The sequence below is a fragment of the Symphalangus syndactylus genome, chromosome 14 (assembly GCF_028878055.3).
Source record: "Symphalangus syndactylus isolate Jambi chromosome 14, NHGRI_mSymSyn1-v2.1_pri, whole genome shotgun sequence".
Classification (NCBI taxonomy): domain Eukaryota; kingdom Metazoa; phylum Chordata; class Mammalia; order Primates; family Hylobatidae; genus Symphalangus; species Symphalangus syndactylus.
In genome coordinates, this window is record NC_072436.2 from 94,312,728 (window position 1) to 94,327,122 (window position 14,395).

Genomic DNA, 14,395 nt, shown 5'->3' on the forward strand with positions numbered 1-14,395 from the left:
TAAGTCTCTACCCTTACACCCACTCCAGAGAAAAACAGTACTATTAGCTTCCTGTGTTTTCCATATGGATACATAAACTTCTGCACACATATGTAATTCTTCTATCATTCTGACAGCTATATATTCTAATGGATGAATATATAAAATGTACTTAAGTGTTCTATTGGCATTTGTTTCTACTATCTTTTATATTACAATCTGATATCTTAACAATTAGATTCTTTCATCACTTTTACATTTATTTTGATAAAAGTTATGTTTGGCTTTAATTCTTTGTTTTTAAACTTTTCTGCTTTTTATTTTTCAACTCTGGCTGTGGCATAAGGCCTTAATTCTGTCATCTTATTTTGTTACAGTGTCTGTTTGTATGCCTTCCTTTTAAAAATATTTTATGTTCATGTTTTGTTTTAGGGTTTTCCTCCTCATCTAGTAAATACTTCTATTCAATTTATGACCATCATTATTATTATTTAGAGAATATGGAGGTGGTTCTGAGGTACAACACAACAAAAATCTTCATAGGAGAACCTAAGTGTGGCCACTGGATGATCCATTCATGGAAGGAGGCTACTCAAAGTATGAAGATAAAATGTGAGCTGGACAAGAACTACAAAACACACTGAAAGAAATCAGAGATGACACAAACAAATGGAAAAACATTCCAAGCTCATGAGCTAGAAGAATCAGTATCATTAAAATGGCCATACTGCCCTAAAGCAATCCACAGATTCAATGCTATTCCTATCAAACTACAAACATCATTCTTCACAGAATTAGAAAAATCCTGCCGGGCCCAGTGGCTCATGCCTGTAATCCCAGCACTTTGGGAGGCTGAGGTGGGTGGATCACAAGGTCAGGAGTTCATGACCAGCCTGGCTAAGATGATGAAACCCCATCTCTACTAAAATTACATAAATTAGCTGGGCATGGTTGGCTGGCCCCTGTAATCCCAGCTATTCGGGAGGCTGAGGCAGGAGAATTGTTTGAACTTGGGAGGCAGAGGTTGCAGTGAGCTGAGATTGCACCACTGCACTCAGAGCCTGGGAGACAGAGTAAGACTCCGTCTCAAAAAAAAAGAAAAAAAAAAAAGAAAAATCCATTCTAAAATTCATATGCAACCAAAAAATCAATCCTAAGCAAATAAAACAAAGCTGCGGTATCACATTACCTGAGTTAAACTATACTATAAGGAGGCTATAGTAACCAAAACAGCATGGTACAGGTATAAAAACAGACCCATAGACCAATGGAATGGAACAGAGAGAAATAAAGCTACACACCTACAGCAATCTGACCTTTGACAAAGTTAACAAAAATAAGCAACAGAGAAAGGATTCCCTAATTCAATAAATGGTGCTAGAATAGCTGTCTAGCCATATGCAGAAGAATCAAACTGGACCCCTATCTTTCACCATATACAAAAATTACCTCAAGATAGATTAAAGATTTAAATATAAGGGTCCAGGTGCAGTGGCTCATGCCTGTAATCCCAGCACTTTGGGAGACAGAGGTGGGTGGATCACTTGAGGCTAGGAGTTCAAGACCAGCCTGGCCAACATGGTGAAACTCTGTCCCTACTAAAAATAGAAAAATCAGCCAGGCATGGTGGCACGTGCCTGTAATCCCAGCTAGGTCGGGAGGCTGAGGCATGAGAATCACTTGAGCCCAGAAGGTGGAGGTTATGGTGAGCCAAGATTGTACCACTGTACTCCAGCCTGGACAACAGAGGGAGACACTGTCTTTGGAAAAAAAAAAAAAAAAGATTTAAATGTAAGACTTCAAGCTGTAAGAGTCCTCAAAAGCAATTGCAACAAAAACAAAAATTGACAAGTGGAACCTAATTAAACTAAAGAGCTTCTGTACCACAAAAGGAACTATCAATACAGTAAACAGACAACCTACAGAATGGGAGAAAATATTCACAAACTACGCATCTGAAAAAGGTCTAATGTCCAAAATCTATAAGGAACTAAAACAATTCAGAAAACAAAAACCAAATAACTCGTGGCCAGGTGTGGTGGCTCACTCCTGTAATCCCAGCACTTTGGGAGGCTGAGATGGGTGGATCACCTGAGGTCAGGAATTTGAGACCAAGCTGGCCAACATGGTGAAACCCTGTCTCTACTAAAAGTACCAAAATTAGCCACGCGTGGTGGCAGGCACCTGTAATCCCAGCTACTCATGAGGCTGGGGCAGGAGAATCGCTTGAACCCGGGAGGTGGAGGTTGCAGTGAACTGAGATGGTGCCATTGCACTCTAGCCTGGGTGACAACAGCGAAACTCCATCTCAAAACAAAAACAAAAATACACACACACAAACAAAAAAAACATTAAAAAAATCCAAAAGACATGAACAGACACTTCTCAAAAGACGACATACAAGTGGTTAACAAACATGAAAAAATGCTCAACATTACTAATCAGGTAAATGCAAATCAAAACCACAATGAGTTACAATCTCACACCAGTCAGAATGGCTATTATCAAAAAGTCAAAAAAAATAACAGTTGCTGGTGAGGCTGTGGGAAAAAGGGAATGCTTCAACACTGTAGAAGCCAGTGCAATGTAGAATGCGCCTACACTGATGGAAATGCAAATTAGTTCAGCCACTGTGAAGCAGTTTGGAGATTTCTCAAAGAAGTTAAAACAGAACTACCATTTGAAACAGCAATCCCATGACTGGGTATACATCCAAATGAAAATAAATTGTTCTACCAGAAAGACACATACACTCACATATTCATCACAGCACTATTCACAACAGCAAAGACACAGAATCAACCTAGATGCTCATCAATAGTGGACTGGATAAAGAAAATTGGTACATATACACCATAGAATACTATGCAGCCATAAAAAAGAACGAAAATCATGTCTTTTGCAGCAACATGGATGCAGCTGGAGGTCATTATAGTGAATATACACAGGAACAGAAAACCGAAGACTGCATGTTCTCACTTATCAGTGGGAACTAAGCAATGGGTACACATGGACATAGAAATGAGAACCGACATAGGGGACTACTGGAGGGAAGAGGGGAGGGAAGGGGTGAAAAACCACCTGTTGGCCTATGCTCACTACCTGGGTGACAGGATCATTTGTACCTCAAACCTCTGCATCACAAAATATACCCATATAACTCACCTGCACATGTACCCCCTACATCTAAAATAAAAGTTGACATTATAAAAAAACAAACAAACAAAAAAATGAAATGTGAGTTAGGCAAGTCCAGATTCTAGTTGATCCCCGAGAAATGTACTTTTCTCCAAGTCAACGAATCCAGTCTTTAATGGATCTGGGACGCTCTCTGACCAGGTCCTGTTATGAGTTCCCTGTGTTATAACTAAAAACCCCAAACTGATTAAGCATGAGAGGATACTTCCTGCTCTCAGAGAAATTATTATATTCTGTATTATCCTTGTAATTTCTCTGGATATGAATAAATAACAATGTATCTCAGAAAAACACATTTTGAAAAGCCTTATAAAGTTAAAACTTTAAATGCTTTTCATCAAAATGTTATGACCAATAAAAATGCCATTCATGTATCTCATCACACTTTCTATACATTTTGTAGTGGTATGTATTTATACATACTGCAGTCGGAAATAGGGAATGCTTTTTTGGTCTCCCATGGTAGGCTGCAGGTTTTAAAAGCAGAAGTCCTGAACCTCTGAAAGCAACATAAGAAAAGTATTCATGTGAAACCTGTAGTGTTAAAAAAAAAAAAAAAGAGGCCGAGTTCTGTGGCTCACACCTGTATCCCAGCACTTTGGAAGGCTGAAGCCAGAGGACCGCTTGAGATCAGAAGTTCGAGAACAGCTTGGGCAACATAGCGAGTCCTTGTCTTTACTAAAAATAAAAACTAGCTGAGCACAGTGGCACACACCTGTAGTCCCCAGCTACTTAGGAGGCTGAGGTGGAAGAAGTGCTTGAGCCCAGCAGATGGAGGCTGCAGAGAGCTTGATGATACCTCTGCACTCCAGCCTGGGCAGCAGAGTGAAATCCTGTATCCAAAAAAAAAAAAAAACAACAAACTTTAAAAAGGGAGAGTCAAGATGTTTGCTTTATTTCTTTCTTTTAGGGGGCAAGACAGGAGGTAAAAAAAAAAAAAAAGTTTGGTTTTTGCTTCAAAGAGCTTTTCTCAGAGTTGGGATTTATTTTCATTATATGCAACATGGACAAACACTGTTCTGGTTTTCATGACAATTTGAATTCAAAGTAATATGTTTTTCTAAAATTCAGTGTATTTATTTGGACATATGGATGCTCCTTGTGTTCTTGGTCACATATTAAAGGAACTGGCACTTTGGCTGCAAGAACAAATAAAAAATATCGTAAATCCAACTGGTCTTTGATTTGGGTCTAGGTTAATAACTAAAGAACCATTCAGCAATAATGGCGTGAAACATTTATATATCCTATGAAACTGCAATTAGTTAAGAGGCTGCTGATTCTAATAACTATGACACCAGTAAGGGAGTGAGGGGAGAAATGTTAACTCCGGATGCCAAATTCAGAGCAAAATATCTATTATCTCCTTCTCACTTTTGCAGTATCTATAAATAAAGTGTGGGGGGGAATTATATGAATAATGTTAAATAAAAGTGCATACAGAACTGAGAAATATTTTCATGGAATTTGCCACTTAGTTCTTAAAATGCTTATAAGGAAAATAACCATTTACAGCAAAAGACTAGTTACACTGTTGCTGTTTAGAACATGAGAGCAAAATGAATAACAATCAAATTCTCTGGTTTAAACTTAATTGTCTTAAAACATGTTATTCTGTAAGTTGACATCTATGTCTTGAAAATTCAAGGCAGAAAGTAAAACAATTTAGAAAGCCAGAAATTCCACCAATACATCTAGACAGATGTTTGCTTGTAGTTTTTGGTATCCAAAACCTTTTTTCCACACATCGCACAGATGCCTGAAATAAAAGAAGGTATGTGATCAATCAAATCATAATACCAACTGTTTGGTTTAAGTCAATCCTGAAGCTTAAAACATAATTTAACAGCATCAGGAAAGAAAAGAAAAGAAAAAATATATATATATACTTTTAATTATAAACAGGTTTTAGGTTCTATTTTGCCTTAGGATAAAGAGAGTGTTTGGCTAACAGAATTTATGACAGGCTACATCTTTTCTGTTAACCAAATTAGCAGCAAATGAAGTAGGTTTTATGAATAGAAAATGGTATTAAAAGAAACTTACCTTTTTTGTAGGCACAGCCCTGGCAGTAATGAGAACCTGGTTGGTGCACAGAACTTTTACAAATTCTGCAAGTGGAGAACTTATTCTTTCCATATGGATCAAATCTAGAGATTTTTTTTAGAGAGAAAATTGTATATTACACTAGAAACACTCTTAAATAACCCCACTTACGTAACACACAGGATTAATCCATGCTCTCCATCCCTCCATCAACCTCTACAATTGATCGGTTTAGCCTATTCCAGATGGCTACTGTCTGATAACGCCTGTACATCTCTGCTCTGCTCCATCCATGTGAGATATACACTTATAAAGAATCAGTTGTACAGTATTTATTCTTGACGTGTTCATATCAATTGTATCTGTCATTCTATTTGTGTGACATAAATATTATGGAAACTGATGAAATGTGGGTGCAAAAAGAGTGAATGATTCCATAAAACCTAAGTGACTATTTTAGGATGACTAGGTATCATCTGAATTGCTATTGAATTAGATATGGGTAAGACAACTGTTGAAAACTGAGGGAAAATCACTAGGAAAGGAACTCCACACCTCAAGCATCAATTTTTGCTCTACTTTAAAGATACTGAACATATTCTGATTGTGATTTTTGTGACGACAATCATGTAGAGCACTTATCAGTCAATTTATGCTCAAAAGGCTTTGTTTCAATACCAAATGATTAATACATCTACAGTTACGTGCTTTAATTTAAAATAAGGTATGTGTATCTTTTAATGACTGCTTACATTAGCTGACATTTTTAATTAACTGACTCAATCCTTTTAGATAAAAGGGCTTCCACTATATAAAAATGCCATCTTATAGTGACAAGAGTGAAAAAAAGAAATACTTTCCCCTAAAATGGCAAGAATACTCTGATTTAAATGTGCTTCCCTAACTACAAAATGAGTTTTTGTAATGATCCTCACATACTAGATACGAGACACCATCCTAGACCTGGTGTCTTCTCTTGGGTATAGCACAACAGCCCATTTACAAAGGTTAATTTTTCCAAACACAGAGAATATCACTTTTTTTTTTTTTTGAGACTGAATCTCACTCTATCGCCCAGGCTGGAGTGCAATGGCGCGATCTTGGCTCACTGCAACCTCTGCCTCCCGGGTTCAAGCGATTCTCCTGTCTCAGCCTCCCAAGTAGCTGGGATTACAGACATGCGCCACCATGCCTGGCTAATTTTGTATTTTTAGTAGAGATGGGGTTTCTCCATGTTGGTCAGGCTGGTCTCGAACTCCCAACCTCAGGAGATCTGCCTGCGTCGGCCTCCCAAAGTGCTGGGATCACAGGCATGAGCCACCGCGCCCAGCTGAGGATATCACTTTACTCCCCACAAAAGATAGGTACTCTTCTTCTTTTCAATAAGTTCAATTTGTTTGGACATGTATTTCCAGAGGCTATTTTTTCTTAAAACCATATTTTATTATTCAAAAATACACATTTGAACCTTGGAAATCTTCGTTTTCCTTTTTTTGAGACAGAGTCTCGCTCTGTCACCCAGGCTGGAGTGCAGTGGCGCGATCTCGGCTCACTGCAAGCTCCGCCTCGTGGGTTCACGCCATTCTCCTGCCTCAGCCTCCCGAGTGGCCGGGATTACAGGCGCCCGTCACCACGCCCGGCTAATTTTTTCATATTTTTAGTAGAGACAGGGTTTCACCATGTTAGCCAGGATGGTCTCGATCTCCTGACCTTGTGATCCGCCTGCCTCGGCCTCCTAAAATGCTGAGATTACAGGCGTGAGCCACCGTGCCCAGCCTAACCTTGGAAATCTTAAAACTGGCAGAATTTTTTCTTAAAGTAACAATGCATCTGATAAATAACGGTACCATAGATTCAAAGCAATACTATAGTACATTTTCCAAAGTGAGAGAGTACGCAAGAGTAACAGCTACTTTTTAATGATATCAGAGTAAGTTTGAGAGCATAAAGGAACTGCAAGTATATAAAACCATAAAATCTGTACAAATAATAGCTCAGTCAATAAAAACAGAATGGTCCTCAAAGACATCAATAAGTCAGTCAACAATATATAGTGTGACTCTGCATTAAAGATGCTATTATGTGCCAGGCACTGTATGTAGTTAAGGCTTTATTGTTGTTATTTCTAATCCTTGGGATGACATCAGAAAACAGGTATTTATTCATTCAGCAAATATATACTGAGTGCTTACTATTACATGGTATTTACTGTTCTAAATACCAAAGATGAACATGATAGGCAAAGCCCTTGCCCTCATCAGATAATATTCTACTGAGAAGAGGTAAACAGTAAGAAAACAGACAATCTAATAAAACAAGCAAGGTTTTCAAATAGTAGCATTATAGAGAAAATTCTAACAGGATACTAAGGCAGAGATGAGGAAAAGGAAAGAAGAGATTAGTTTAGATGCTGATTAGGGAAACTTCTCTGAAGCTGAGACCCAAACAACAAGAAGGAGGCAGATACGTAAGCTCTAACGGAAGACTCCTAGGAGACAGCAGCAAGTACAAATCTCTTTGGATGGGAGTGGGCTTGGCAGAACTAATAAGGAAGGCGTATGATGAACGAGGAGCAGTGTGGTACAATACGAAGCCAGAGAGGTGGGAGGGGTTATATCAAGGAGGACCTTGTAAGAACATGGTAGGGGGCTTAGATTTTATTCTATGTGAAAAAGAAAACCAGTGGCGGATTTTAAGCAAAGGAACTTTGTAAAGGATCACTCTCGTTACTATGAGACAACTGGGGGAAACTAGAGAAGAAGCAGGAAGATAGTTCAATAGTTATTACAGTTCCAAGTAAGAAATAACAGTGGTTCGGAACAGGATAATAGCAGTGAGATGGACAGAAGCAGGTGGTTTCAGGTTACATTTTACATTTTGGAGGTAGATCCAAAGAACTTGCTGATGGATAGGGGAAGTAGAGGAAAAGGAGGACTCAGTGAGGAATTCTAGCTTTTAGCTTGAACAACTGGATTACAGAGTGGTGCTACTATGATGAGAAGATGGAAGGAAAAAGAAGTGGCCTGTTAGACATTAAATGAGGTATGTCAGATAAGCTGTTAGATATATGTTTAGAGCTCAGAGAAGTCAGGCCAGAGGTATAAATTTGGGAGTTATATACATATAATAATATTATTATATATATATATATATATATAACATATAGCTTGAATTTAAAGCCAGTAGATTGAAGTCACTCTAAAAGGTCACTTGTGATCTCAACAAGAACAGTTTCAGGGCTGTTGTGGGGATAACACATGACTAGAGTGGCTGAAGGAGGGAAAGGAACTTAAGGACACTGAAAAAGTGTCTAGGTAAGACTTTGGAAAACTTCTGATGTGAAGGAGAGCAAAGAAATCAGATGGCAGACGAAAGCGTTCACGAAATTTTTTTTCTGAAAGAGAGTCTCATTCTGTCACCCAGGCTAGAGATCAGTAGTGCGATCCTGGCTCACTGCAGCCTTGACCTCCCTGGGTTCAAGTGATCCTCCCACGTCAGCCACCTGAGTAGCTGGGACTACAGGCACGTGCTGCCACACCCAGCTAATTTTTCTATCTTTTGTAGGACAGGGTTTCACATGTTGCCCAGGCTGGTCTCAAACTCCTGGGCTCAAGTAATCTGTCTGCCTTGGCTTCCCAAAGTGCTAGGATTACAGGTGTGAGTCACCTTACCCAGCCGAATTTTTAAGACTGGATATAATAAACTGTGGTATCAAAAACTTGTTTTTAAGATGGGAGACTTTTTACCCAATTCTCAGGAAAAAATAAAGTTTAGAAAGGTCAAGAAACTTGCTTAACTTGCTTAAGGTCATAAGGCTAGACAGTGAGTCTAGATTCAAATTTAGGTCTGACTCCAAAGCTTATGATCTTTCCACATTTCCCTGCTGTCTCTGATTCATAGGATAATTAAGAAGGAGATAAACAAAAGTCATGTTTTCTGGTGAAACTGTAAGAGAATAACACTAATATCTTCATATATTGATACAGTGAGGAGGAATAAGGTAAAACCAGCAGGACTGTAACAGATAGCTTGGTTCTGAGTGCTAGGAACCATCTAACTCTTTTCCTGCAAATGGAACGATGCACATCAAATTCACTCCAGCAGACTTAATACTAAAAGAAGGAAATTTATATGACCCATCTATGGATCCTCTTACCCACCTTGCTTTTTTTGAAGTCAAAGCTTTATTTTCATTCAGCTTTCTTCCACCACTTTCTGTATCAAAATAAAAGATATTTTAGTGGGTTATTTCTATACATTTAACATATAATATTAAGAAGTTCATTCCTTGACTTTCTACCAAAATAGTAGCCTATATCTAATTTTTAAATCCTCATTTAATAGGTTATTAAGACACTGCTTAAAAAGAAAACATTTATTAGGGAAATAGTAAAATTTGTATAAAATACAATCATTTTATTTCTCAGACTCAAGGGAGTACTTTAGGAATGGGTCTATATTTACTCTACATAGCGTAAAATCTAGAAGCCACTACTTCAGTGTCATAGACCTTGAATACAATGAAAATGTTTATTTTTCTACCCATTGAAAACATACTTTACTATATGTGTTTAATAATAATGAAGGTAAATACTTCATCATAAGTAATTAACGATAATGAAGGTAAAATGGGTTAAAGAATTTATTCAAGAATATAAAAATCAGAAGATTAAAAGAAATTTCTCCTCAGAAGAGTGCAGAAATTAAATACAGACTCTAAATAAGCTGAATCAAATCAAATACTGTGATATTGCCATCACTTGACAATCATTTAATAATTTTGCTATCTCCTGATACTAGGAACCCGTACAAGTAACTGAGAACTAAATAGAAGATATTAAATCACTTGGGGACCCAGTATTCTTTAATGTTTAATAGATAAAATACTTTGAACACATAACCTTTCATTGTACAAATAATGTAAAAGCTGAAGTATTATTCACAGTAAGTATTTGGTTAAATTCCTATTTTCTGTAAGAAGAAATACCTGTGGTATTCCTAGCACCATCTTTCCATGTATCTGGAGTGATAACAGTACCAAGTTTCTTTTCACCTGTTAGAACAAGATAGTAAAAGGAAAATTAAAATTTACTATTTAATAGGTGCATTACATTGTGCCTAAGGTTCACAATGGTATCGACTATCAGTGCTATTACCGTAGGAGCCTGTTAATGCTGGGAGAGCAGCCAGTCAACTGAGACTCATATTAACTGTGGCCAGTGAATGACTGACCCTCAGTAAAATCTGTAGGATAATAAGATGACTTATAATAAGCTTTCACTGCTGGTTTATACTTTAAACAAATCTGGTAAGTCTATTTGTTCCATAAATATTTACTAAGCATCTACCATGTATAAACTATACAAAGTGCTGAGAAAAATAAAGTGATGAATCAGACACAATTTTAAAGAGATTATAGTATACTAATTTCTTTAACAGCAAGCTGTAACCTGGGTTCCACAGGTGGATCTTAAGAGATATGTGAACAAGGTGGAGTTGTACACAAACCTTTTATATATTCATTTTTTTTCCTGGCAGGAGTCTATAGTTTTCATCAGATTCTCAGAGGGATCACAGACCCTCCCCGCCAAAAGAACCATTCAACCAAAATGTTAGCTTAAAAAATAAAAGGTGTAATAATCGAGAGCTAAAGTACTAGGTGAAATTCCATGCAGGAAGAAATAACCCTGGCTAAGGAAATCCAAGAAAAGAAAGTTTGGGGAGAAGGCAAGAGAGAGGATTTGAATATGTGGCAATAGGACTGTGAACAAAAAGGAGTAAAGAGGATGAAGGCAAACTAGATAAAGGACACATTCTGAGGAAAGACATATGAAAGCTTAGAGTACACATGGGCACAAAGAGTATTTTGTTTGGTCAAAATGTGAAGAGGATAAGGGTCAGTGAAGATGAAGCTGGAAAAATAAGTTGGGGCCTTAGTGTGGAGGGTCCTGAACGCCAGGTTCCAAATATAGAATCCCCAAATTATTCTCTGCACACTGAGAATTTATTAAAGGTTTTAAGTTAGGGAAATAATAATTTGCACTTAGTTGATTTTCAATTCAAACATCTTCTGGGCTTACTCTAAGCCATATCCTGGCTTAATGACTAACGAGAATGAATAAGGCAAAGTCCTTAGTCTTTGGTTCTAGTGTCTAGCATTTGGCAGGAGTACAATACTTGTTACATGAATAAAAAGGAAAGGTCAGGAATCGCCAAGACAGAAAGGTGTCGTTGGGGTTTAATTGAACATTTTTATATGGGAGGGGAGCTGATGAGATCTGGGGCTGGGGGAAGGCAACAGAAATAGAGAAGGAGGTGCAGAACTGAGACCATTCTGAGTGCAAAACATATAGGACTGTATGGTCGTTGGGGAGGTGCAAAAATGGTAAAAGGATAGGGTAGAAAGACAGCGGATAGAATCAGAGACCTGTAGGCGACGAAAAAAGAAAGAGAAGGCAAAGGAGAGCTCAGTTAGGTTCTCCCAGCCTCCTCCTCCCGCAGAAGCTGCCCCTTAACTCACATTTTTCGCACACCATCCTTCCCCACGACGGTTCCCCTAGCCGCAACAGCAGCAGCAGCAGCAGCAGGCTGAAAACATCAACACTATAACTTGGAAGTATTCCCCTTCCGGGCTACGTCAACCCACTTCCGGCTTCTAAGCCCACGCTCCCGCCTACCCGAAACCTGGAAAGCCGCAGGAGGATTGAACGCGAGCAGCTAGGCGGGGCTGCCCCATTTGCCCGCCCCTCTTTTTCTGCGACTGGCTGTTCTGCCGTGGGTCTCCGCCTCATAACCCTGCGCCTGCGCGTGGGCCTGGGCCGCCCGTTGTACCTGATGGTAGGAGGCAGTGGTTACCCGCTTCCCTTTCGCGGGAGGGAGAGTGAGGTAAGCCCCGCTGGTCTCCCTCGGCGCTCTCGCCTCCCGGGGTGCAAGCTACCCCCGCGAATTGCCGAAGCAACCCTGAGCCTCGGCGCCCCGGCCCGCCCGCGCTCGCCGTCAGCTCGAGCGCCACTCTTCCGGCGTGCCCTGATGGACAGACCCCCCTTTCGGATCCGAGTTTTCGCCTCTGTCCCCCAGTTTTCCCTTGTCTTCAACTCCAGAGCTCTTTGATCCTGCCTCTCAGCTGGTTCCTCGCTGCTCACGCTCGCGCCGGCCTAGACTTGGGCAGAATCCCGAGGGACCCGGGTTGGGGTGGGGCTGCCGGTGAAGGTGCGGCGATGCCCGCGAAGGCTCCTCTGGGGGCCGCTCGGAAGAGCCTTGTCTCCGCTGCGGTGCCTGGTGAGGTGGGCCGTGTCATGCCCGTGGCACTTCTGCAGGCGTCCTGGGGGCACGCCAGGGCCTAACACGGTGCTGGTTCCCTCTTTGCCTACTCTGGTTCCTTCATTCATTCAGCAAACATTTGAGTTTGGGTCCTGCTCACTGTATTACCTCCACATCTGCTGATGGCAGCTGCGATTCCGAGGGTGGCTCAGAAAAATCGCTGAAGGGCTATCTGTTGAGAGAATGGATTCCTGATCCCCTTGCCCTCCCTCAATCAGCTTAAGATAGAATCTATGGGAAACTTTCCCTTTGTCCCTTCTTGCCATCCGTTTGCTTCTTCATGCCTAGTGTATTTCCTTATACCAGAGAGATGGCTGTAGCGCATGGGACCTTGGACCACCTCACCTGTTTGCCGTGTTAAGTCCTTATCAGTAAAATGTCTGCCTTTGAAAAGCACTGGGTGAATTAAATGAGAGCTATTAGGATAAGGCCCAGGTTCGCCCTTCTGCTTTTCGCACTAGTGGGCGCCCCTCCGCCCACGCGCGCGCGTGTGCGTGTGTGTGTGTGTGTAGTATTTTTTTCTGAGATATTTCTGTTTTCTGGAATATACTCCATAATGTAACATATTGACTGTTACTTTAAATTAATAAAGTCCTTGTTTAACAGTACAATTAGTCAGCTCTCAGGTAATTTAAATATGTGTATTTTAGAGACGGTAATTTTTTTTTCCTTCTTCCATTCGTTCTCTACTTTTGGTTGGAATTTTAACACCTGTAACAGACGTTGTCATCTTGGTATTTCTGAAGCATTGGGATCCCTTGGTTTAGTGTGGTGCTCTTTGAACTCTTGATTCCGCCGGCCACCATTTGAGTATTGGAATGTGCACTTGGTGTCATTTGGCATTTGCTAGAAGATGTGAACTACTGTAATGTTAGACAAGAGTAAAAAAAAAAATACCAACAATTCAGCCTATTTGTGGGGTTGTTGGAATTATAACCTATGCATTCTAGAAACCTCATAAATAAACTTTGGTTATAATTCCAACAGGCAGTAGATAATTTAATCCACACAGTTGATTTCATCTCTGTGATATTGGCCAAAAAAGTTTAAATGAATTGCTTTATTGGTCCTAGGACATGACCCTTTTGCAGAAACCAGTCACAATATTTAAGAAATTAGTAAATTTGTTCTTTTTAGGCTCTGAGAGATGTTTGTACCATATTAACAAAATCAAAGGTAGAATAGAAGGCTAAGTCTGTATGTGCATCTACACGTCTGCATCTTCTGTGTTTTGAAACAAATACATTGCTCATAGAAAATTGACTTTATGACTTATTTTTAGGGGTCAAAACATTTAAAACAATGGAAAAAGTCTTTATTGCATATGCTCTTCTTTTCTTGTTTTTTGTTAGCTAGCCACCCAAGAAAACACCATGAAAGATACCGATATCAAGAGACTACTGTATACCCATCTTTTATGCATATTTTCAATTATCCTAAGTGTCTTCATCCCATCACTCTTCTTGGAGAACTTCTCAATATTGGAAACACACTTGACATGGTTGTGCATCTGTTCTGGTTTTGTAACTGCTGTCAATCTAGTACTATATTTAGTAGTGAAACCAAATACATCCTCTAAAAGAAGTTCATTATCACACAAGGTAAGGCTTATGTCTCAATAACCGATTTTTGGATGGAGCTAGTGTTTCTTTTAATGAAAGAATAAAGTATTCGTCAAGTCTTCATTAAGTTATTTATAGTGAGTAAAGGGAACCTGATTTTTTTTCCCCCAAATTGGTAGCCTGTTACTTGCTGGAAGGCTGCCCACAATGTTCGATTGATCCTTGCCTTGCATTAATTGTGGAATTATGAATTCTTCAGAGCGTATTATAATATTGTGAGCCTGTGTAGT

At 39.5% G+C, this 14,395-nt stretch overlaps 2 protein-coding genes across 3 annotated transcripts in view; one reads left to right on the forward strand and one right to left on the reverse strand.

The window, feature by feature from the left end:
* Positions 1-4,051: 4,051 nt before the first annotated feature.
* Positions 4,052-11,941, reverse strand: CRIPT (CXXC repeat containing interactor of PDZ3 domain). The gene is made up of 5 exons (XM_055243704.2): positions 11,744-11,941; positions 10,211-10,276; positions 9,384-9,438; positions 5,224-5,327; positions 4,052-4,936 (listed from the first exon to the last, which is right to left on the reverse strand). The coding sequence occupies exons 1-5, from the start codon at positions 11,757-11,759 to the stop codon at positions 4,872-4,874; spliced, it is 306 nt and encodes a 101-aa protein (XP_055099679.1). The 5' UTR covers positions 11,760-11,941; the 3' UTR covers positions 4,052-4,871.
* The window catches only part of PIGF (phosphatidylinositol glycan anchor biosynthesis class F), a 36,513-nt gene continuing 34,027 nt past the window's right edge, over positions 11,910-14,395 (forward strand). Inside the window, exons 1-2 of one of the 2 annotated variants that reach the window (XM_055243700.2) lie at positions 11,910-12,108; positions 13,896-14,144. In XM_055243700.2, the coding sequence (XP_055099675.1) occupies positions 12,058-12,108; positions 13,896-14,144 (300 nt within the window). In that variant the 5' untranslated portion in view covers positions 11,910-12,057. The remainder of the gene's footprint in view (positions 12,109-13,895; positions 14,145-14,395) is intronic. The other variant, XM_063618065.1, reaches the window with a different exon arrangement.

Coding starts and splice junctions, on each gene's coding strand:
- CRIPT (XM_055243704.2), bottom strand. Junction 9,439..10,210: donor TGGTGCTAGGAATACCACAG/GTATTTCTTCTT, acceptor ATTTTGATACAG/AAAGTGGTGGAAGAAAGCTG. Junction 5,328..9,383: donor TTGACTTCAAAAAAAGCAAG/GTGGGTAAGAGG, acceptor AAAAATCTCTAG/ATTTGATCCATATGGAAAGA.